This window comes from Typopeltis vanoorti, chromosome 18 (assembly GCF_054136105.1).
Source record: "Typopeltis vanoorti isolate ZY-2024b chromosome 18, IOZ_Tvanoo_1.0, whole genome shotgun sequence".
Taxonomy (NCBI): Eukaryota; Metazoa; Arthropoda; class Arachnida; order Uropygi; family Thelyphonidae; genus Typopeltis; species Typopeltis vanoorti.
The window spans coordinates 60041303-60065171 of NC_143566.1; the positions used below are offsets into that span (position 1 = coordinate 60041303).

Consider the following 23869-nt stretch of genomic DNA (forward strand, 5'->3'; position numbering starts at 1 on the left):
AGTCATATCCCAATGACTAGAAAACAATTTTTTTATTGTACCACTATTAATAGGGGGGGGGGGGAATAAAATAATAGAGCATGAGAATTTAAGGAATTTACTTAATGTGTTCCAAGAAAGTTATGCAACATAGTTTAATGGGAGGGAAAAACTGATAAAGAATTGTGCTGACAAACAGATTTTTACTTTAAGACATCTCAAGACAAATGTTTAGGAAATCAAGACTAATTTTTTAAATGCTGAAAAGAAAAGTACCAGGAAAACAGTTTGAAACAATCCATCTGGCATAAATGAAGCTTAATACAATTAACCCTCACTGTCATAGTGAACTAGCAGAGATAACATATAATATCAATGTCATATTTTGCATTCCAATTCAGATTAAGGCTCTTTAAAATGGCACCTATTATTTCATGACTACTGAGCCTAGTTCAGGGTTTCCCAAACTGTGTTCTGCAGAAAGTGAATAAGTGTTCCATGAAAAATTATCAAAATTAATATGAGCCTGGAATGGTTTTAAATGTTGCGAGAAGTTCAAACATATTTGAAAATCAGGAGCTCCTCACTCTGCATGTGGATTGTACTATTAAGGAGAGTGCATGCTGGCCTTGACTCAGCCGCCCACAGTTGTTGACACCTCCGAGCGTGAGTACGGAGGTATCTATTCTAGGAAACGTGCAGTCACAAGCAAGGTAAATGCAATGCAGCCTGGCATGTCTGTAGTGTGTGCTGTCGCATTTTTGCAATGCGATACAGCCTGCTTCAGCAATAGCATGCGCTTAGCTTTACATTCAATATGAGACCAATCATACTCGACTATAACCAAGTTGTTCTGTTAAAATTTCAGGATTTGTGAAGTGTTCCGTCATAGGAAAAGTTTGGGAAACGCTGGCCTAGTTCATGCCAAAAGAAGCAAACTCACAACGTCAATTCTATATTTCTTTCATCAGTGGAACAATACAAATACAATCAGGCAAAATGCATTCTACTAGTGGCATAATCTATCCATCTATAATGAGATGACCTAAACAGAGTCTGAAGACTAGAAAAGTTCAAGGATGTGACCAGAACTGAACTTATAATTAACTTTCTTCAGATAGTCTAACATTATCATACTGGAAACACTGACACATGGCCAACAAAATAGAAGATTCTTAAATAAGATTTATTCAGGTACTAAGAATTAAGGAGACAAACAGCAGTAATGTTCAAAACTTAACAAGAAGACAAGGTAATCAAATTCGAGTAACGTGGGCAAATTTATAAACAAAATCTGGAGATTTATTAGCATTAGGCTCTCTGAAGGTATTAGTATGAAAGAAAGGGTTAAGTCGCTAGAAATTCAGCATCTGGATGATTAAGAAAAAGGAACTATAGTCGTTGAAGATCTATATAGTAAATTAAGAAATAAATTCCAGACATACACAGAAATTAAGGGAAAATTTTGGTAAAATATGGAATAGATACTGAGAAGGTGAGAAAATGTTTTACGTTATCTTGTCAAAAGCACACACACAACAAAACTTGAAGTAAGGATATGGTAACAAAATATCCAGGATGAATGCAATTCTGAACATATTTCAGTACTGGAGGTAGAAAAAAAAAAAAAAAAAAAAAAAAAAACTGCAATGTGGAATGAGAGCTGGAATATATGATACTCTTAACTCAACATGTTTTAAGAAATTCTTGTTTAACCACTGTAAAACTTTAGCTGTGTATGAAGATAGTCTTATAGTTGCTAAATGGCAGTTCTCTGCAAGCTTAGATCAAATTCCAGATAATATAACAGATATGAAAAGAAATAAATGTAAGATATATAAAAGGAATTTCTAACTAATAAGTCTTCATTTTATCTCAAAAATTATTTGTGCATGTGACCTACAAACAAAGGCCACAGGTAGCAGTGTCATTCTTATTAAATGCAATTGTAGAAATTTGTGTAGGCATGGTTATGAAATGGCTAAGAAAAAAATTGAGGGGAAAATAAAATCGTAGACAAACTATATTAGCAGTTGCCAAGATTTTAATATGACAGAGTTGAAACATGCATTTCAATGTTTCAAGTTTTAATGATCTTCAAAAAGAGTACCAATGTGGAATGCAACTGCAACACTCATTTTATGCATGAAAATAGAACTGCAGGATAAAGAGGGAAATCAGTTGCAAGTCAATGTTATTTATCACCTGATTACATTACAAAGAAAAATGGCAATAAATACAAGTCCAGTTCTTTACACTATGTAGAATTCCAGAAAAGTGATGAGAATATTGTGAAAGGATGAGATACTTATAAAACAGCAATTGAAACAAAAATAGCAAGTAAAGAAATCTAATGCATCTTATCCCCATAATCTGGAGATGAGATGCAGTTGAGTGCTTTAGAAGATAGAAAAATAAGAGTAGATAAAAATCACAAACCTAGCAAATAAATTCCTTATTATATTGACAAAATTATTTTTTTAAACAAAAATTCAAGTTTTTGGTAGTACATTTTACAGTAAGTTTACAGATTTTACAGCAATCAAGCCGATGCTGCTCTATGAAGAGCATGTCAGCAGTGTGGAGCGCTACAAATAAAGCATGTATATTTGTGCTTATTCCAGTTCATTCTATACTGGTTGTGACCTTTGTACCTGGTCGCAAATTTTATAATAAACAATTTTCCTCTTTATTATCATAAACTGTTTTCTTTTGTTTTTACTTGAAAATGAAATATAACCAAATTACTTAAAATATTTGAAATCCCCCTTACATATTACATCTTTGCCCCAAATAGGAAAGTTCTCAAAGAAGGCTACTAGATTGAAAAAACAAAACATAATTCAATGCAATTCATGCTTCTTGATCTGCAACATTCATAAGCCTGAAATGCATGGTGTGCATGTTGTGAAGAAATCTAACCTATCTTGGCAAAGAATTGTTATGGTTCCTTCTCTCTACAGCTAAAATTAAAATGCACAGAATAATCAACTATATCAACAGATAAATTAGGATTTGAAGTAGTTCAACATATACTTACTGCATTTGAATGGGAACTATCAGTCTTCAACTCTTTGTGATTGGAAAACTGGACGTAGACTGTGCGGCCACGAACCATCGGAGCACCAGAATTATTGAAGTAACTTACCATTGTAGTAGCAGCTGTTTCATCTGACATCTCCAGAAATGCCTATAAGAATAATTTGAGTTTTCTAGTTTTTGTTTTTTCAAATATCTTTTAATACATCTACATTTTTTATATACAGATTATACAGATAAAAATTGTTAATTCCTCATCCTTGAAAGTCCCAGAATATTTGAATACTCGTGTCATTTAAGAACGTGAATTTTTCATGCTAGCCATAAACTGCTCTGAAGATTAATAAGTCACTAAGAACATTAATTTAGCCAAAGAAAACTTTTTACAACAGAACATGGTCATTACAGAACAGACAGCCCAATCTTTAAAACATGGCTGATTTCAACACTGGAATTAGTAAAAGACCAGCAATGTTCAAACTCTTCTCTCACTTCCAAAACAACATTTTGTATTTCAATTTCATTCTCCTTTGATATTTTTTTTTACATATTATACTGCACTTTGATAAAGTGCTGTATAATATTTATATTGTATAATATAAAATTTGTTGTATAATAGTATTAATATGCTAAATTTAATGCAAAAAGAATTGCAACTTGGCTGTTACATATGATAGATTTTGGCATTTTTAAGGTAAACTTGTCGAAGTTAAAAAGAGTGAAAATCTTATTTTATGGTGCCTTCATATACCTTTAACAAGATTCCCAACTTGGCAATCTTGTTACAGGTTCCACAATAATTAAAAATCGAACTTGTGAAATTAAAAGTTAATGCTCAAAAGTACAAGCTATGTCTGAGAATTAAGGTTTTTAGTATAAATTAAATGGAAATAGACAACAGAATTTGCAAAGCTGGATGGTAGGAGAAGTCAAGTGAATAAATTTATATGGAATTGATAAGGTGGTGTTGAAACAGATTTATGGAACTGAGAGTTGGGTTAGAAATATATGCTTCATCAAAAACTGGAGATCAGAGATATGAACGTTCTGAGAAAGATACAATAAGAAGTACCTTAGAAGACCAAAATACAGGATCTAACAATACTATGGTCTTAGCATATTATGGTCTCATCTAACAATACTTAGGTCTTATTAATTTGGAGTTAAACTGTTGACAGTAGAAGTTAGTAAGGATGTAAACACTTCATACAGTACTAGCATATTTTCCCCATACATCTCTGTGGGTATATATCAGAAATTTGATTATGTTGATAGTTCAAAGAGGTGAAGCTTTATGAGGATTAACATAAATGCTAAAAAATTTCAACTTTATGTAGTTGTACTACTTTTTACGAGCAAAAAATATGGTTAGATGCACCTCCCTCCAAAAAAGAATTTGAAACAGTGGTTCATCTACATAAACGTGTTTCACTAGAACAGGTAACTTGGCTATTCTCACCAGATATCGTACCATAAAATTAGTGATCAACTGCTGACAAGGGAGGAAATATCATTATTAGTATTTTTAAAAATGAGAAATGAAGTACACGATAAAAACAAAATCATGAAGAATGATATATATATATATATATATATATATATAAAAGTAAATGTTTTAATTTTCTAGACAACAGACGTTCATTCACATCTGTTGCCTCTGATCATTAATAAATATTCTGTTTTTTGTTGTTTTTTTTTCCCTTTTTTCGCTCATGGGGTGAAGCATTTCATGGGATGCTTTAATGGACATGAACACAATTCAGTAAATTAAAAGATGGCAATTTTTGTTTACCTATCTCTTGCTCCAAGCTAACTTTACTCAACTATTCTCCATATCGAGAAAAACTCATTAACATTTTTTCTCTGGTGTGTTTCCGAATGGGACCTCTTGCATCAATTTATATCCAGTCAGAAACAGTGATGACTCCTTTATTTTAAATAGCAGAACCTTACTCTCAAGATTAATGACAAACAACATGCACTGTTAAGAATATTTATTTTCTTCCATTACAGATCGCAGTTCTAGCTTAGCATATCTAAATAATGCTATTATGAAGTAAAATGTTGGCGAATAATTAGGCACCTGTGTTGAATTGTTTAAACAAGAGCAGTCAAAAATAGAAAAGTAGAAAGAAGTCCATTCTCCCAAGAAAATTGCAAACTTCTGTTTCCACATGACAAAACTCACCTTAACATTCTGCTTAAAATATCACAATGTATGATCCTCCTACATTCCTACAAATACTAATAGAAAAACACAATGCCAATCATAATAAATGTTAAGAAGGAAGAATGATGATTAAATTGTCATTATACAAATCTTGAACTTTACTATTAATTACACTAACCAAGACTTGTTGCTGTTCTAATTTTGAAACAGCATACTTCTAATTTAAAGTGATAACAGCTCACTTCAGAAATTTGAAAAACAGGTATGCAGCTAAACTTGCTGTGCATAAAACTGCTTTTCATTTTGCTAAATGAGAAACTGGATAAAATAATTTGATAACATACTAACTACAATGACAATGCAGAAATTCAATGATAATTATATATGGGGTTAACAATCGCAGAATTACTTCATATAGTTTATTTCAAACAGCCAAACATACACACACACAGCAACTCGAGTGGTGTTCGCAGCCATTCAAGTATGAAAGATCTATAAAAACAGGATGGGTGCTATTTCTTTAGCAACAGTAGTTCATTGGAAAAAAAAAGCATGTACATGCAAACAGCCCTCTGTGCAATTAGCACAAGACAGAAGATCTCAGGAAGTCATGTGCAGTCAGAAATACATGTAATCAGTAAAAAAGATCAGAACATCTTATTACATACCTCAGCAGTGATTCAACTACTGCATTTGGTTTTAAATTGCTTCCTTATCTTATTTTTCTAGTTTATCTTAAATTTGTTTATATTCATTCTAATACGCTCTTTATTCAATGTATTTTGCATTTCCCTTTTCGTACGAAAAGTACGAAAAGTTGCACTTTTCGTACTGAAATTCAAGATAAGATAACTATGCCTAAGAATGTACTTCCTAAATTCTGACATGCAAGTGATAAGTACGAACTAGTCATTTAACAGTTTCTCTCTGAATATATTTTAAAAAGAATTAAAAAATAAGGGATTTGAATATCAATTCACTTTCAAAGTTCCAACTAACTTGTCAGTACTCTTATATACTTTTTCTTAAATACATGCAATCAGTAAAAAAGATCAAAACATCTTATTACATACTCAAATCAAGACTCAGCAGTAAAATTTTTTTAATGATTGCAACTAGAATTAACTTTTTACAGTCACATAAATGAAAACAGTTTTAAAGAAATAACAGGTGTTTCATAAAACATGTCATGCTTCTTTATAGCATGACTAAATTAAGAAAATATGTTATTTTTATATGTAAATCTCCTGGATAACAGTTGTGACTATTTCAATAATAAAATTACATAAAAATTATGACAAAAGAGATCAAAAATGCTAATTGCAAAAAAAAGAGAGAGAAAAAATGCTGAGGTCAGATTTATGACAATTTGTTTAAAAAATTATATTAAACTGAAAACATGTCATGAAAACAGTATCCATGTTTAAATCTACCCCCCCCCCCAAAAACACACACTGTGAAAGGAGGTCAGACAAGCCTGACTGACCTTCCAAGGTCACTAGGACATTTAGACAAAGACCTTAACTTACAGGATCCTGCAGGTCTATGACTGCTGCTATCAAAGCATAAGCAGAAGCTCACAAAGCCTATCGCATATGTGCATGACAACTATAAGTAATCAAGCAATACAAAAGATTTCCACAATGGTAGTTTATCATCTGATAGTTACAGTTGATTTACAAGCTCCCACTTGATATATATATATATATATATATATATATATATATATATATATATATATATATATATATATATATATATACCATTACAATTACAATAAAAATTTCTAAAATAATGGCTAAATCAAAGTTTAAATATACTTAAGGCTTGGGTGAGAAGTCTGGACTAGTAAGTTGATTATTATATTATATAAAATTATGCTCACTTCATATTTAATTTATGAAAATTATAAATCGCACTTAAATCAAATTTTATGTACACAAAGTTTATAAGAACTCAGATTATTTCAGAGAGAAAAGTGTAATTTCACCAGTATAAGCTTAATTAGACATTCAAATAAAGTTTGAAATTTCATCAGAAAAACAATACTTATGTATCCTCTTATAAATGAATGAGTAGAAAACAAAGAATACAAAACTTAAGACATTACTCATTATGTGACACCATTTTTAGTTTTCAAATATTACTCTTAATTACAAATATGCAAAATTTGTGAAGATAAAAAAGGACAGTTAATTATTATCACACAATTATCTTTTATTCTTCGCAATAAGTATTATCATCATTATCCCAAAATCCTGAAAAAAATCTAATCGTGGAAGGTCCTCAACTATATCCTCCACGACCTTATACCATTTTCTTCAATCGGTCATTCCACTTTTTTTCTTTTGCTGGCTACATATCAAAAGAACTCCCTGTTTTTCTCCCCCTCATTAGTTAACGGCTACTCATACTGCACTTCTGCTAGCATTACAAAGTTGCCCTCCTTGCCTGTTCTTTGCACTCTTCATGAAACTGATCTCATCTCATGTTGCCTCAATGCCTTTTTTCTATGTATTATATGCTTAGTCTCTTCATTCATCCATTTCATGTCTACCTTATTTAATTTATGACACTTGGACTACATTATTCACACATTGCTTCTACTAGCACCCAAGCAGCATTGATCTCCTTTCCACCTAATCTCCTCATTGCATGCTATATCTGCAAACTATGTCCTAAGCTCATTATCACTAGCCTTGTAGTTCCACATATAACCTTTCCTCACATGGCTGGCAACCACCCACATAATCACTTTTTGGTCATTCTCACCAAATGAAAGAAATTTGACACCTCGTTTATAAGACATCATGTGATGAAATGATCAAATCGAAGACCATCAACCCTTGCATCTCATGTCACATAGTGAGGTAATTATCTCTCAAAACATCAAGAAATTAATTTTCTCTACTTCCAGTTGCTATCTCAACCTAATTATATTGCCATAATTAAAATAACCCATAATGATCGGCCTTTTCCTATTTGCTTATGCATTTCACTATCCTCCATTACCACACCTATAACAACATCTATTTCATTCTATTCACATGTATCTCGCACATACTACCTCAAAACCACTGCCAATATTCCCATTTACATCACTTATATGGACATAAGTCTTTCTATTATCAATTTTACCGATTCTTTATCTTCATGAAAAGCATTATACCCTTCCATCTCTATTCTTTTTCTCATTACCCATCCCAGAACCTTCTTTAAATCCAGCTGCTCTCCATGGATCCCAAGATATCCCATTTACTTCTCGTCCACACACATTCTCTGATCAACATTTCTCAGACACTATATACCCGAGGGTCTGAAAAATTCTGATAAACACCTAGAAAAAAATATTAAAGCAACTGATATAACCACAAAAAAGAACATCTTAAAACCCTTTAACCTCCAATGTTTCAAATTATAATAATTTGTTCTTTTATTTTAGGATATAAGAAGACATGTCAGAGATTTGAAGACACAGAGGTGCGAGCCATCAAGTTTTTCATGCTAAAAGAAAAGCCTGCAACTGAGATGCACCAAACGTTGTGTGAGACTTTACAGAACTGTGCCTCAGCATGCCAGATGGGTGGCCAAGTTTAAAACTGGGCATCCTGAAACAACAGATGTCCCAGGGTCAGGGAGACCTTCCACGATGATCACAACTGAAAGCATCGGTGCAGCGCATGCCATAATCCTTGATGATAGATGAATACCAGCCAAAAACATTGCAGACTCTGGGAATATCCAGAGAACGAGTTGGATTATTCACCAGCATCTGGACATGCAGAAGCTCTCAACAAAGTGGGTCCCACAATTGTTTGAATGCCCACCAAGAAAGAACATGTGCTGTCATATCGAGGCATTTTGGGTCATTTTGAAAAATCAGGTGCAGAATTTTTGGCTTTTATTGCGACTGTTGATGAAACATGCCTTCATCACTATGACTCAGAGACCAAACAACAGACAATGGAGTGGACACAAAGGTTCTCCATGGCAAAAAAGGTGACTGTTACAACAACAGTTTATTCAACAGCTCTGAAGAAAGTACTCAAGGAAAAACAAAATTTACCACAGATGAGCTTTTGCAGGATGACATCTGTTCATGAAACCCAACAAGACAATACAACTTGGGCTTTCAATGTCTGCCTCAACCATCCTATTTGCAAGACTTGGCCCCATATTACTATTTCCTATTTCAAAATTTAAAGAAACTTGAAACGAAGAAAATTTAACACAGATGAAGTCATATCTGCAGCTGAGGACTGGCTTGTGCAACAAGGAAAATACTTTTTTTTTCTCAGAGGACTGCAAATGATGCAGCAGTGTTGTCAGTGACATGGTTCTACCTCAATTCCTTCATTGTGATTATTACAACTTTTCAGCACATCCACATATGATTCTCTATGCTACCCATTTCTCTATTCATAAGCACCACTTCAATCTCTTAATTCTTACTTGCTCAGTTTCATTACCCTCGATTTTAGGAGCAGTCTCTCCAAATGACTGACACTAAAACCATTCAAATGCATTTCACTCTTACAGTTTAATCCATCCTTCCAACTCATTCTCCACATTTACAAACTGCACTCCATTCTCTTCACACATTTCCATGAACATATCATTCATAATCCTTGCTCTCTGCCTAATATCATCACTATCGTACCTGGGCAATACACCGACTACCTTTCCTATCACACTATCATCTTTTATTCTTCTCAACCTCCTGATACCCAGTCTCACATTCTCCTTTTCCTAGTCACCGCACTTAACAAATAATCGAATCCCCATACAATGCTTCTTTCTTCCATCTTCCATTCCCATCTTCTTCACTCATCTATACATATCTACAATTCTCTTCATTTCATTCAGCATCTGCTTCATCTCTTTCCTCATCTTCACTAACTCAGCTTTCAAATCTTGCATATTTTTCACTTTCGTTCATTCTTGCTATATTATTGTCAGTCATAAAAGTTTGACGTTGATGCTTTATCATCAATCACTCTTTTCCTCACTCTCACTTCCACGCACTTTCTGAACATACTAAAGTAGTATTCTTAATGATTTATAATTCTCGTTTCACACCAAAATTCTGAAAAACATGAAATAGAAATACAATGAAAGAATCTACTGGGGTGGGATAGATAACTCCTGATTTTAATCAGTCCACTGATAGACTAAGATTTTCTCCATTTTCTCTGTTTTGTTCTCATTTCAGCTTTTCTTGTCCATTGCACTCCAGTAAACTCATCCGGCCATCTCACTCAAACTTATTCTACATGATACATTTACAACTGATACTTGTTACTTTTAATTCAAAAGGATTTTTGAAGATTGCCTACATATAATTATAAATTACTGATTTTGAATTCAGAAATGAATTAAAACAAGGAAAACTGTGAATAAAATTTGAATAAAAAGTTAAGTGAAACTGAAGTTTTCAGCTTCTGTTCATAAAACATCCATGCATGGAAAAAACAAACTACTCAATGAACAGGATGAGCCTACTGCAGGAGGGAAAACGATACTGGTTTCATGATAATTAACTCAGGCTTAAAACAATTTCCACATTTAGGTATTTTCATGTTAGGTTATTAAGGGTTTGGAAAGAATTACACGAAACAGAGATTTTCTTGATTTTAAGACGAGAATCAAATGCACAAGTCAAGCATTTAAGGTGTAGAAATTTTAGAGAAAAGGAGATTCAGTAAAGGAAAATAAATATCCATAATTTAGAGTACTTCCACGGGAAGGCAGTACAATAAACTATGATGTACACATGAGACACATATCTAACAAACTAAAAGTTTGAAAAAGTGGATAATATCCCCTGCTGTAGTCCTTTATTGCAAAAGGTCTATCATTCTAAAATAAAATGCACAGAAAAATTAGACTATTCCTAAGTTCATAAGAAAACACCAAAATAACTGATCAGCATAAATTGCTATATAAGATGTGTTCACTGTACTGAACTTGTGAATAGCCTAGAATAGTGCTTCCCAAACTTATGGATGTCAGGGCCCCCTTTGGAAAAATTTAAATATTTCACGCCCCCCCTCGAAAAAAATCGTAATATAGACATATATTATTATAATATTTACTGTATTTATATCCAATACAAAACATACACAGCAAATATTTCAAAAATCAAATGCAAATATTACATTTTTAGCATCTTACATACACATTTGACATGGCACATTATCTTATATTTTTATATAGATAGATATTGTTATTGTACATTTACACAGTACAAGCACATGAAACTTAAAATGATTAGCAATAAAAAAAAGAATTACAAACAAAAGAAGTTTAATAACAATTTAATGTGATGGATGTGTTTCAATACTGCTACACCAATATCAGATGAAATATTTGTAACTGCAATTCTTAGATTTCTGCTTTGAAATGAAACTTATATGAATAAGAATATATTTACTAATATTCATTAAGCACTGAAATACGCAGGAAGCAAAATTTGTGAACCTGGACCAATGTGTGATTTTTTTCCATTAAAATATATAAAATAACAAAAAAGAAATAATAAATAATAAAAATTAAATAAGTTTCTTTTAAGATAAAAAACTCTACTTAGTCTTAAAAGATTTTAAATTTGTTTTCATTATTTCACGACCCCCCCCTCAACAAAACCTATGGCTGGGGGGGGGCGGTTTGAGAAGCACTGGCCTAGAACACAAATCAGCACGAGAGTGTAAAGAAGTATCATGCACATTAGATTAGTTCAGTCAATGTAAGATGCAAGATTAGTTGCAATTATAGACCTCATTATTCTGTAAAGTATTACCACTCACAACAACTGAACTAACAAAAAAAACTATCCACTTGGTCAGTCTGGTCAGTTTAGATTTTCCTCAATACACGCAAAAAAAATTTTTAGCTTGGTCAGGATTATACTTACTGGTATTCCAAAATCAGTTCACTTACATATGTTGATAAAGTGTTGATAAAATTCACCTCTAATTTCTTATATAATTAATTTAATAAGATATAAAAAAATTCATTGTCACCCATTCACAATAAACTTTGATTATATCCCTAAAAATTTAAAGTTTGCATTAGGAAGCCTTTTGAAAATACTGCAAGGACAGGCTAAATTAAAGTAAGTAAGAGCTTAAATTTTCAGACATTCAATATCACACATCTGATACTGCAAAATGATGTAATTTGAAAATAGTGAATAAGTATGACTGAGTAAGAACATCTTTCAAAAAAGCTGATCTACTGGTGAATCCAGAGATGCCTGATTGAATCAATCCATGATCCACAAAAACTGCCACCACTGTGGAAGATTTCTAGAATGCATTTCTAGGATGGTCAAGGTCCAGGAGATCTGGCACTTTTATTCTTGGCCAAGCCAGATGTCATCATCATCATCAAATTCCTGCATGTACCCTCAAGGGGTGTACAGGATATGATAGTACTACATGAAAAAAATTACATCATTATTAATTTCCTATCTACAATTTTCCTCAAAATCAGTCTGTTACTTGTCAACACTCCAATATTATCAGATCTTATATTTCTATCGTCTAAAGCACTTTGTACCGTATCAATCCATCTATATCTTGGTCTTCCTCTCGGTCGTTTTCCTGCCAACCTGGCAGAGAACACTTGTTTTGCTAATCTTTCCTCGCCCATTCTGTTTAAGTGACCATACCACCTGAGATTAGCTCTGCTAATGCATTCCTCGATGCTGACAATGTCAAGTTCTTTCCTAATATCCTCGTTTTTAATATGATACTGCCATTGATGCCATATGTTCACGCCTCTAATCTTTCTCAGGACTCTCATATCTGAAGTCTCTAGTCTTTGGTCAAGTGTTTTACTTCTGACCCAGCTCTCAGATCCATAAGTTAAAACTGGTTTGAACACTGTCTTGTATACAGCTAATTTAGTGTTCTGACTAATTTCTCTCTTATTCCATATGAATTTATTCAATTGACTTCCTATCATACCAGCTTTGCTGATTCTGTTGTCTATTTTAAATATTTAAACTACCATCTTGACTAAAAATCATGCCTAAGTAGCTGAAATGTTTTACTTGTTGCACAGGTTCTTCATTCATAACACAGTTGACATTTTCAATGATTCTGCCTATTGTCTTTGTCTTTTTATTGCTGACCTTCATACCATATCTATTACGACAGTTATTCAATTTAGTCAGAGAATCTTGCAGACTTGTAGCAGATTTATTTAGAAGTATAACATCATTCATCTGCATAAAGCAAAGAGCTGACATTAACATCTCCAATTCTGATATCATGTTTAATACCACTTTTCTTCATAATGTGATCCATATAGATAATGAATAACAGAGGGGATAATGTACATCCTTGTCTCACACCAGATTTAACATTAAACCATCTTCCTGTACTTCCTTCAATTCTAACTGCTGACTTACAACTCAAATAAAGACTAAGTATTGCTTGATATAATGTCCCATTGACACCATATAACTGCAGCGTATTGAATAGCTTCTCTCTTGGGACCTTGTCATATGCCTTTTCCAGATCGACAAAACTTAAATACAGATCTTTGTTATATTCCCATGCTTTCTCGACTATTTGTCGTAAAGTGAAGATCTGATCCTGACAGCCTCTATTTGGCCTGAATCTAGCTTGTTCTTCACCAAGCTTTTCTTCCACAATTTTTCTCAACCATTTCTCAAGTATACTTGCATAGATTTTGCCAGGAACACTCAGTAGGGAAATACCTCTGTAATTCTCACATGCAGTTTTATTTCCCTTTTTATATATGGGTACTATCAGAGCTCTACTCCAATCATCGGGAATTCGTCCCTCTGTCCAGGCTTTCTGAACTATGCAGTGCAGCCACTGTAAGACTCTTATACCACCATACTTCAGCATTTCTGGTCGAATATCATCTACTCCTGCTGCCTTTCCACATTTCAAGCCTTTGATTGCTTTTTCTACTTCAAGTATTGATATGTATTCCTGACTGCATGCCAGGTCAGTGTTTTTTACCACTGTGCTGTCATCACTGCTTGTTTCATTTAGCAGTTTTTCAAAGTAATTACTCCATACTTCAAGGATATCTTTTTCTCCCATTTTCATGTCACCTTTATCATCTCTAATTCCTTTTATAGCACTCTTTCCTCCATTCTTAAGCTTCTTCAACAACCTCCAGAATATTTTGCCACCTTCTTGATATTTATTTTCTATATTCTTGCCAAAGTCCTCCCATGACTTTTGTTTAACTAGTTTTACACAGTGTTTAGCATTCTTGCATTTGTCTCTATATTCTCTAAGAGCACAAGCTGACTTATTTGACAGGAACTTTTGGTATGCTTTCTTCTTTTCCTTCACTGCCTCTTTAACCTCCTGTGTCCACCAGGGAGTTCTGATTTTTTTATCCTTACTAACAACCTCACCACACGCCTCTCTGGCAGAATCAATCAATGTTTTCTTCAGAGTTTGCCACTGAATCTCCAAGGTTTGATTCCTGTTCTCAAACTCTTTCATTTTTCCTTCAATAATCTTTGTGTATTTTAGTCTACAGCTCACATCTGAGAACTGCTCAACTTTTATTCGCTTTAAAACTTTCTTATATGTTATTCTTTTCGATATGAAATTCAATTTTTATTTTATCCTGCTCAAGACTAAATAGTGATCACTTCCAATTTCAAATCCTCTGTACACTCTGGTGTCCTGCACCAGGGAGAAAACATCACTATCAACAATAACATAGTCAATGAGACTTTTCTTATTCCTAGCCTCTGCTCTCCATGTGAATTTGTGCACATTTTTATGTTTGAACATGGTGTTAGCAATAACCAGTCCATGTCCTGAGCAGAAATCCAACAGATATTTGCCATTATTATTAGCTTTACTCTTTTCTCCAAATTTTCCCAAAATATTTTTGCATGTCTCACAATCATTTCCTACTCTGCTATTTAGATCCCCAACAAGGACCAACTTTTCATTTTTCATTGTGTAAGTTGCTTTTTCTAAAGCCTCAAAAAATTCCTCCACTTCTACCTTAGTAGAACCTTCTGTGGGACCATAGGCACAAATATGTCTCATTGTCCAGTTCCCCATTCTCATATTTGCCCACATTACTCTACTTGAGACTGACTGCCATTCAAGAAGATTAGCCTCGTATTTTGTGTTGAATACTATGGCTACTCCTTCTTTTCCTTGATTGTCATTGCCTGAATATAACATTTTGTATTTATTGCTCAGAAAGATCTCACCAGTTTTGGTCTTTTTTGTTTCAGTCACCCCTATTATGTCGATCTGGTACTTATCTAATTCCTCAGCTAGCTGCATTTCTTTGCCATTCAGGCTTCTTACGTTGATAGTACCGATCTTTAACTCTGGCAAGATTCCCAGAATAAATTGAATAACTGTTGTAATAGATATGGTATGAAGGTCAGCAATAAGAGGACAATGAAAATAGGCAGAAGCACTGAAAATATCAACTGCATTGTGAATGGAGAACAAGTAAAACATTTCAGCTACTTAGCTATGATTTTTAGTGAAGATGGTAAATTAAATATGGAAATAGACAACAGAATCAACAAAGCTGGTATGGTAGGAGTCAACTTGAATAAATTTATATGGAATAAGAGAGAAATTAGTCAAAACACTAAATTAGCTGTATGCAAGACAGTGTTCAAACCAGTTTTAACTTATGGATATGAGTGCTGGGTTAGAAGTAAAACACTTGACCAGAGACTAGAGATTAAAAACAAGGATATTAGAAAAGAACTTAATATTGTTAGCATCCAGGAATGTGTTAGCAGAGCTAATCTCAGGTGATATGGTCACTTAAACAGAAAGGGAGAGGAAAGATTTGCAAAATAACTGTTCTTTGGCAGATTGGCAGGAAAAAGACTCAGAGGAAGTCATGGATATAGCTGGATTAATACAGTAAAAAGTTCCTTAAAAGATAGAAATATAAGATCTGACAATGTTGGAGCCTTGACAGGTAATAGATTGATTTGGAGGAAAATTATAGATAGGAAGTTACTCATGGTGTAAATTTTTCATGTAGTACTATCATAACCCCTTCAGGGTACATGGCAGGAATCTGATGATGGTAAGACAGTAATATTAAAGATCATTAAAAAAAAGTCTGTTAGTACCCACTTCGTCATTCTTGGGCAGCATAACTCTTAATGCAATCATATAGAAAATAATTATGTCTAACCTGATTAATAATAAAGTCAAAAAACAACATACAACTACTATCTGAAAATTTATTTTTTACACAGATTTACCTGATTCTTTCCTTTAAGAACAAGAACATTTGTAACTCTACCAAATGGTATACCCAAATGTATGATATCGGTTTCTGAGGCATCGTTCGGAATGTTACGAATATGCACTACACGGGAAGGTTTTCCATTTGGAGATTTTTCAAGCTTTACCTATTTGAAGAAAAAGTACTGTTAACAATGCAGCTTTCCAAGTTTGAACATCTTACTGCAGTGAAATATAATGCTATATTGTATCTATCTACGTTACATACAAAATAACATAATAAAGAAACTAAGAAATCCTCTTCCATTTTTGGAAGATTCCAAAAATGCATTAAGGGGAATATGCAAATTTCAAAGTTTATAAATATCAATCTCTGCCTTAGAATGGAAGTGATACATTATTCATAAACGCTGATGTTTTTATATTCTTCTGCCACAATGCATTATCAGAATCTATTAAGATTCAGATCCTTATGGTTAAACAATAATAATAGCAAATTAAGTAATTAACAATCGTAAAGGATGGGGGCAATGTCGTGTCCAGTAAGATAGCTTGCTCAGACACCAGTAAGTGTCTGAGCAAGCATGTCTTCAAATGAAAATAATGAGACTTGCCATCCAATAACGAAAGTAAAATTTAGCTTATATATATATATATATATATATATATATATATATATATATATATATATATATATATATATATATATAAGCTAAATATATCTTTTCATATAATTTTCACCACGCGACTTAAAAAAATCTAATTTTAATCTTCGTTAAATTTTCATCTGCCCGTATCGTGCATGCCATTTTTTTTTGAAAATCATCTTCGTTTTCTGCCAGGAAAGCGCATTAAAAATCATAAGTGTGATAATCTCAATCTGAGCACTTTATTTTTTGGTGAGTTACATACAATATCTAATGCTTGGTTTTTTGTGTAAAAAATTATTTTTTAGTAATGGCCACTTAGAACGTTTTTGCGATATGGTTGAAAATGAAATGAGTGAATTAACTGATGGGGAAATAGATTTAAATGAAGAGGAACTGGTACAATTGATAGATGACGTCGAACCAAATGGAGGGGAAAGTCTGCTGAAGATTCTGATTGCGATGAATCTGTTAAAGAATTCAGTTTAAAGAAATTAGCAGGATTGAACTTGGCAAGAAAGTTATTTTATGGATAATGATCTCTCAATGGAGCGCTCCGGAAAATTCATGAGACAAATGGATATTGGTTTAGCTCCGTATTATGAACTTAATAAAAAAATTGCAGCATAGTGGTAAGCAAGGTCTTATTACTGACTTGTTGATAACTAAACCAGCCGAAGTATGCAATGAGAATTATACTGATGATGTCCAAGAGATTTCAATGAGGACGATGTCCGGCCACTCGTAAATAAAGAACATCTACGAAATGTTAGTTTTGAAGAGAGTGATGACGATTAAAATATACGCTTTATTTTATTTTGCCTAAAACATTTATGAATTATGTGCAAAGAAGTTTATGTACAATTCATAATTTTATACTATGTATTTGTTTCATAGTTTGTTTTCTTAACTTACATGAATTACATGGATAAAAAAAAAAAAAAAAGGAAGTATTTCAGAACCTAACCCTACTTTTTCCATGTGATCTGAGTCTCGCATAACGCGATTTATATAACGCGCCATTTCTATGGAACCTAACATCTGCGTTATAGGAGGGTTACCTGAATATGTGTGTGTGTGTGTGTGTACACACACACACACACATATACACACATACACACACAATGTTACTTGTAAACCAATAGTACATTTTGTACTGTGGGCAGAAAATGTTCTTTCCTTTATATGTAACCCTGAATGAAGAATAAAAGATTGTGTGTGCGATTTATATAACGTGGCATTTCCATGGAACCTAACATCTGCATTACAGGAGGGTTACCTGTGTGTGTGTGTGTGTGTGTATTAAATGTTACTTGCAAACCAATAGTACATTTTGTACTGTGGGTAGAAAATGTTCTTTCCTTTATATGTGACCCTGAATGAAGAACAAAAGATTGTGTGTGCACGTGCATGCAAGCACACGTCTTTGTCTTCTCATACTTGATTTAACACCAAACCTTTTAAAATTCTACCTGCTGACTTACAACTCAAATATAGATTATTTATTGTTCAATATAATGTTACATTTACACAACAGAATGCCTAACACTATTTCTCATGCCACCTTGTCATATTCCTTTTTCCAGATCCAGAAAACACAGATATATTCTTAGTATATATTATCATTAAAAGCAAAAATCTGATACTGACAACTGCTATTTGCCTGAACCCAGCTTGTTCTTATCTAAGTTTCCCCTCTTAGTTTTTTTAAGCCTCTTAACAAGTATGATTGCATATATACCTTGAAGGCATTCTTGAGGAACTCTTCCTAAAGAATAGATGACACTATAAGAGATGTACTGCTATCTGGACTTCTGTATTATATAGCAGACAGTCACTGCAAAACAAACTTCTGTCTATACATTTCAGCAGTGTTCTGGTCAAATATCATTCCACTCTTCTACCTTATATACTGATATGTATCCCCGACTGCATTCCTCTTGAATATTTCTATGATTGTTCTGCCACTGCTGGTTTCATTTAATAACCTTTAAATTAGAATGTCTTCAGTTGCCATATCATCTTTATACTCTTTGATTCCTTTAATATTACATTTTTCTCCCATTTCTAAGCATTATTCAATATCTTCCACAACATTTTCCTACATTTCTTATTGTTTATTTTCCATGACTTTTGTTTAGGTAATTTTACATACTGCTTTGCTTTCACATATTTTTCTCTATATTCTGCCAGAGCACACACTAACTCACTTGCTTTCAATATGTTTTCTTCTTTTCCAGAACTCTCAAACTTTGGGGTTCTGATTTTTCTATCCTTGCAGACAACTTCACTACTTGCCTGTCTGGCTCAATCAACCAATGCTTTTCTTCAAGAAAAACAGTCTTTGAAATGTTTTCAATGCCTTCATTTTTTTTTACTAATATTTGTATATTTTGATGTATGGTGAGCCTGTCAAAGCTGCTTGACTAAAGTCAATTCCTATTTCATCCTATTTTCTGAAATATTTGCTAGAGTTTGGTACTGGCTTTCATACTAATTTTATCTTAATACGTGGATTTACACAATTTATATCAAAGCTATCTGACGCTTCTTTTACACATTCATTACACCATTCTCCCCCTAAATTTACTCGTTTGTTAAGTGGTAAATATATGTTCACTAATGCAGTTTAAATCTTGTCAAGTGCATGTTATTGGGAGCCTGGTTTGAGACCAACACTCCACTTACTGGAGTGTGTCGATAGAGCAGGGTTCTGAGTGGGGTAAAAAGATAAATAATTATGAAATCCTTAGCCCATGATAGTAGTCAAAGAATACTAATTATATAGGTACCTTTAAATCATTTCATGAAAAGGAAGTTACACTGTGCATGTAAGTGAAGTAGCTGATGCTTATGAAAGTATATTCAACTGATGAGACTTGTGTCGACTCATACTTGTGATACTGATTTTATTAACAGTCACTGAATACAACCTCACTCCTGAAAGCCATGAATCGGGGTGTTATTGCTGCTGAGGGTAAGAAAACCTTGGGCTTTTTTTTTTATCTTTTGAAAAAATCATGTATTGTACAGAGAATGTAATAGTTGAAAGAAATTCTCACCTCACCAGATGAAGAGCTCCCACAAGCTATGTCTGGAAAGTTATCCTTAGAATGCTTTGTTACAATTCCCAAATTTGAAGACTACTGTTCATTACATAGTTTCTCCCTCCTTCGATAACTCGTCCAATTAATAAAACGGCAGCTTTGAAGAATTACTCTTGATCCATATTTCTAATTGATTATTTTATTAGTAAGTCCAGCAGTGTGAACTTATTACATTACAATGCTGTATAGAGTAATGTTATAATATGTACACTGTTTTTTTTTTTTTAAACTAAACAAAGAGTAAAAGTAGATTAAAATATAACAAACCAAACCTACACATTTCATGATTCAGTCATACTGATTTTTGACTTATAGTGGGATTGTTGGAACTGACCTCCATTGTAAATCAAGGACTGAATATACTGATAACATACATGTTGAAGATGGACTGGGAGAGGGTCTTCAGAAAAATATACGAAGGCTTATTAAATTCAGCATCAGCAGAAATGAAGATATGTACACCAAGATAAGAATAAAAAATACATCGAACTGACATCAAAGTATAAAGTCAGGTACTGTGACCAAGACAGACTACAATAGGCAAGATTGCACTAAATAATCATTTAGACAAGTGATCAACAAAAAAAAAACTTGAAATTGGCAAGAAATTTCAAATAGACAATTCAAATTGAGTCCTCAACAATTCAGAATGAGGAATTGGATAACAAAACTTACTTGTGGCTATTTTCCACACAAAAGGTTCTCTCCTAAGGAATAAGTGAATGAATTTTTCCAGTCATTAGAAAAAGCAGTTGATATCAACTAAACTGTTGGAGATCTAAACAGCAGAGTAGGAAATATTTTAGGAAAATTTAGAAAGACCAAAGCTAATGATAAATAGTAATTACCTCCTAGATTGCTATTGAGGATGCTGACTACTAATTACTAAACAGAATTTCCAAGATTTAGATGTGCATAAATAGAGAGAATGTGAATAGACTTGACTAAGTTATTATCGGTAGTGATATTTTCATACTTGCTCAGGATACAAGAGTGGGCAGGAGACACAAAACCGATCATTAATTGAGCTGGTAAAACTGAACATATTCAAAGGAAAAACATGCCAGTAAGTTCTAAAAGAATTAACAGTAAACTATATGAAATATTAGAGGTGAAATCAGAGTATGAAAACAATAACCAAACATGATTTGCAGTGGCAAACACTAGAATACGTCAACTGGTTCATCTGAGAAGGCATGTGATTAAGTTTTGTGCAATAACTGAAAAATTCAAACCTCAAGTGAAAGCGGTCCTAAACAAGACAAAGCATACTGAAACTTACTAGCGATAAGCGAGAGAAAATACAAAAAAAAATGTAATAGTGTCATGGGAAAACTAAAAAAATAAGTGATGAATATCAGGAAGGCATCAAAACATTCTGGAGGCTATTTAAGAAGCTTAGAAATAAAGAGAAAGAGCACTGTAAAAGGAATCACATGATAAGTTACATGAAAACTGAAGATAAAGATTTTCTAAAAATCTAGAATAATTCCTTTGAAAAACTGCTAAATGTAACAAGTGATAAAACATTACTAGAAAAACCAAAAAAACTCTGAACTGTTGAAAAGCAGCTGGGATATCTGACCAGAAATGCTAAAATATAGATATACACAATGGTTATGCTGCATAATTCAGAAGGTCAAATTAAAGATGACTGGGGTAGAGATGTCATAATACGTATCCAGAATAAAAGGGAAATAGTACAATGTGAAAATTACAGAAAAATTTCTTACTGAACACTCAGGAAGAAAGTTTTCTGTAATTTTCACATTGTTCTATTTCCCTTTTTTATGGATACTTATTCAGAAATCATGGAAATACATCAAGAATCTGTATCCAAGTTTTGTAGATATGGAAGAAGCATGACAATGCCAAGAGAGAGAAGCTATTCAAAATGTTACAACAGCATGGTGTAAAATGGGACATTAGTTCAAGCAATATGTAGTTATTATTTGAGTTATGAGCAGTTAAAACTGAAGGAGGTACACTGAAGGAGAAATATAGATTAATGTAAAACAAGTATGAGTGAAGGGTGCATCTCCACTGTTATTCATCAATCTATAAAGATCAGATTATGAAGGAAAGTGGCATTAGGTGTTATCAAAAATTGGAAATATTCAACTCATGCAGTTGTAATACTTTAAAATACAGTGCAACTCAGCAGAATTGGGAATGGGTGAAGAAAGGTTAGTGAAATGATACTTGTTGCCAGAATGGCAAGAAAGAGTCCCAGAGGATAGATCTAGACGGAGTGATACATTAAAAGGTGCTTTTAAAGATTGAAATAGAAGACTTCAAGTGTGGAGTTCTGACAGAATGGCTTAATTTGGAGCAAATTTGTAGATAGAAGATAGTGATGATGTAAATTTTTCATGTAGTATGGAACAAGAGTATTATCAAGGCTATTTATTTATCAGGAATTTCATAATTTGAAGCACTGCTGTACATTATGAAAGTTATTAATAAGTGGTCTACATAAATATACTTAATTTAAGGACAGCAGCCTTTCCCACCTTTTGCTTTCAATATTTCTTAGTGAAACTCCTCAAACTAAGAAGGATAAATAGTGAAAAATTAAAGCAATTTCCAATACAGTAATCTAACTTTTATCTAGTCCTTCAATTATCAAAAAGAAGAGTTCTGATAACTGAAGTATAATCACATGAATGCTCTACAGAAATTAGCTGACATGCAAGAGTCAGTTATTTTAAGGGTCATTATTTTGAAGGTTGGATAAATGGTCAAGTGTTTGTAACCAAAACAATTCAATGAATAAGTTGTATTTTATTTGTAAGCTTCATTCATTTCTTAAATCAATAAGTTCTTCTCCATCTTGTATATTGCAATTATGAATCTAGTCCATTGTTTACCAAAGTGTGATATGCATATCCCTGGCTATACATGAAATGTCTTCAAGGCACTTTAATTCTATTTTTTTAACCTTTGTCATTATATTACCATAAGTTTAGGTCTGTTCTATAATACATTTTCAATAACTAAAAAATCTAAAGGAATTTTTAACCGAAATGTGTCTTTTGGCATGTATCATATATCAGCATATCATGCTGACTTTCATTTGGCTCGTGGTACAATTGCATTCCAACCAAACAGTTTGAACACATAGTTTAAACTATTTGTATTAAAAACTATAAAGTATTAAATGCTTTCTTAACAATATTATCTTAAGATCCCATGGAGGTCCCTTTTGTCATATACACAGCTCATCATGCTCTCAAGCAATGCATTCCAATCATTTACAACTTTCCATGCAAAACACATGCTTCTAACTTCCTTGCTCAAAACCTCCTTATAGTTTCCAGGGATGACCTCTTGTTCTACCCCAATCTCCCACCATTTTATAAAAACCTCAACGTTAATCTTGTAACAATCCCTTACCCTTCCTTCTATTCACTAGACACAAACTGCATTGTCTCAACCTTTCTTCATATTCAACATTCCAGAGATCAGAAACTGTCAATTGCCACTAGACTCTTTCTCCATCTCTTCAACCCTTCTGAAAAGTATGTGACCAAATCTGTGCACAGTCCATGTGGTCTAATCAAAGCCTTATACAATGGAATCAGAATATCCTTACAAGTCAGAATTTGTGTTGCCCTCAACAACTGTCAATGCGACCTCTAAATGTTTAGATCCTTACCCACCATTAGCCTAAGATCTCTCATTTCC

At 33.1% G+C, this 23869-nt stretch overlaps 1 protein-coding gene across 1 annotated transcript in view; it reads right to left on the reverse strand.

The window, feature by feature from the left end:
• The window catches only part of heph (polypyrimidine tract-binding protein 1 heph), a 209848-nt gene that overhangs the window by 89125 nt on the left and 96854 nt on the right, over positions 1–23869 (reverse strand). Inside the window, exons 4-5 of the mRNA XM_090407996.1 lie at positions 16446–16595; positions 3020–3169 (exon numbers count right to left, since the gene is read on the reverse strand). Coding sequence (XP_090264122.1) covers positions 3020–3169; positions 16446–16595 — 300 coding nt within the window. The remainder of the gene's footprint in view (positions 1–3019; positions 3170–16445; positions 16596–23869) is intronic.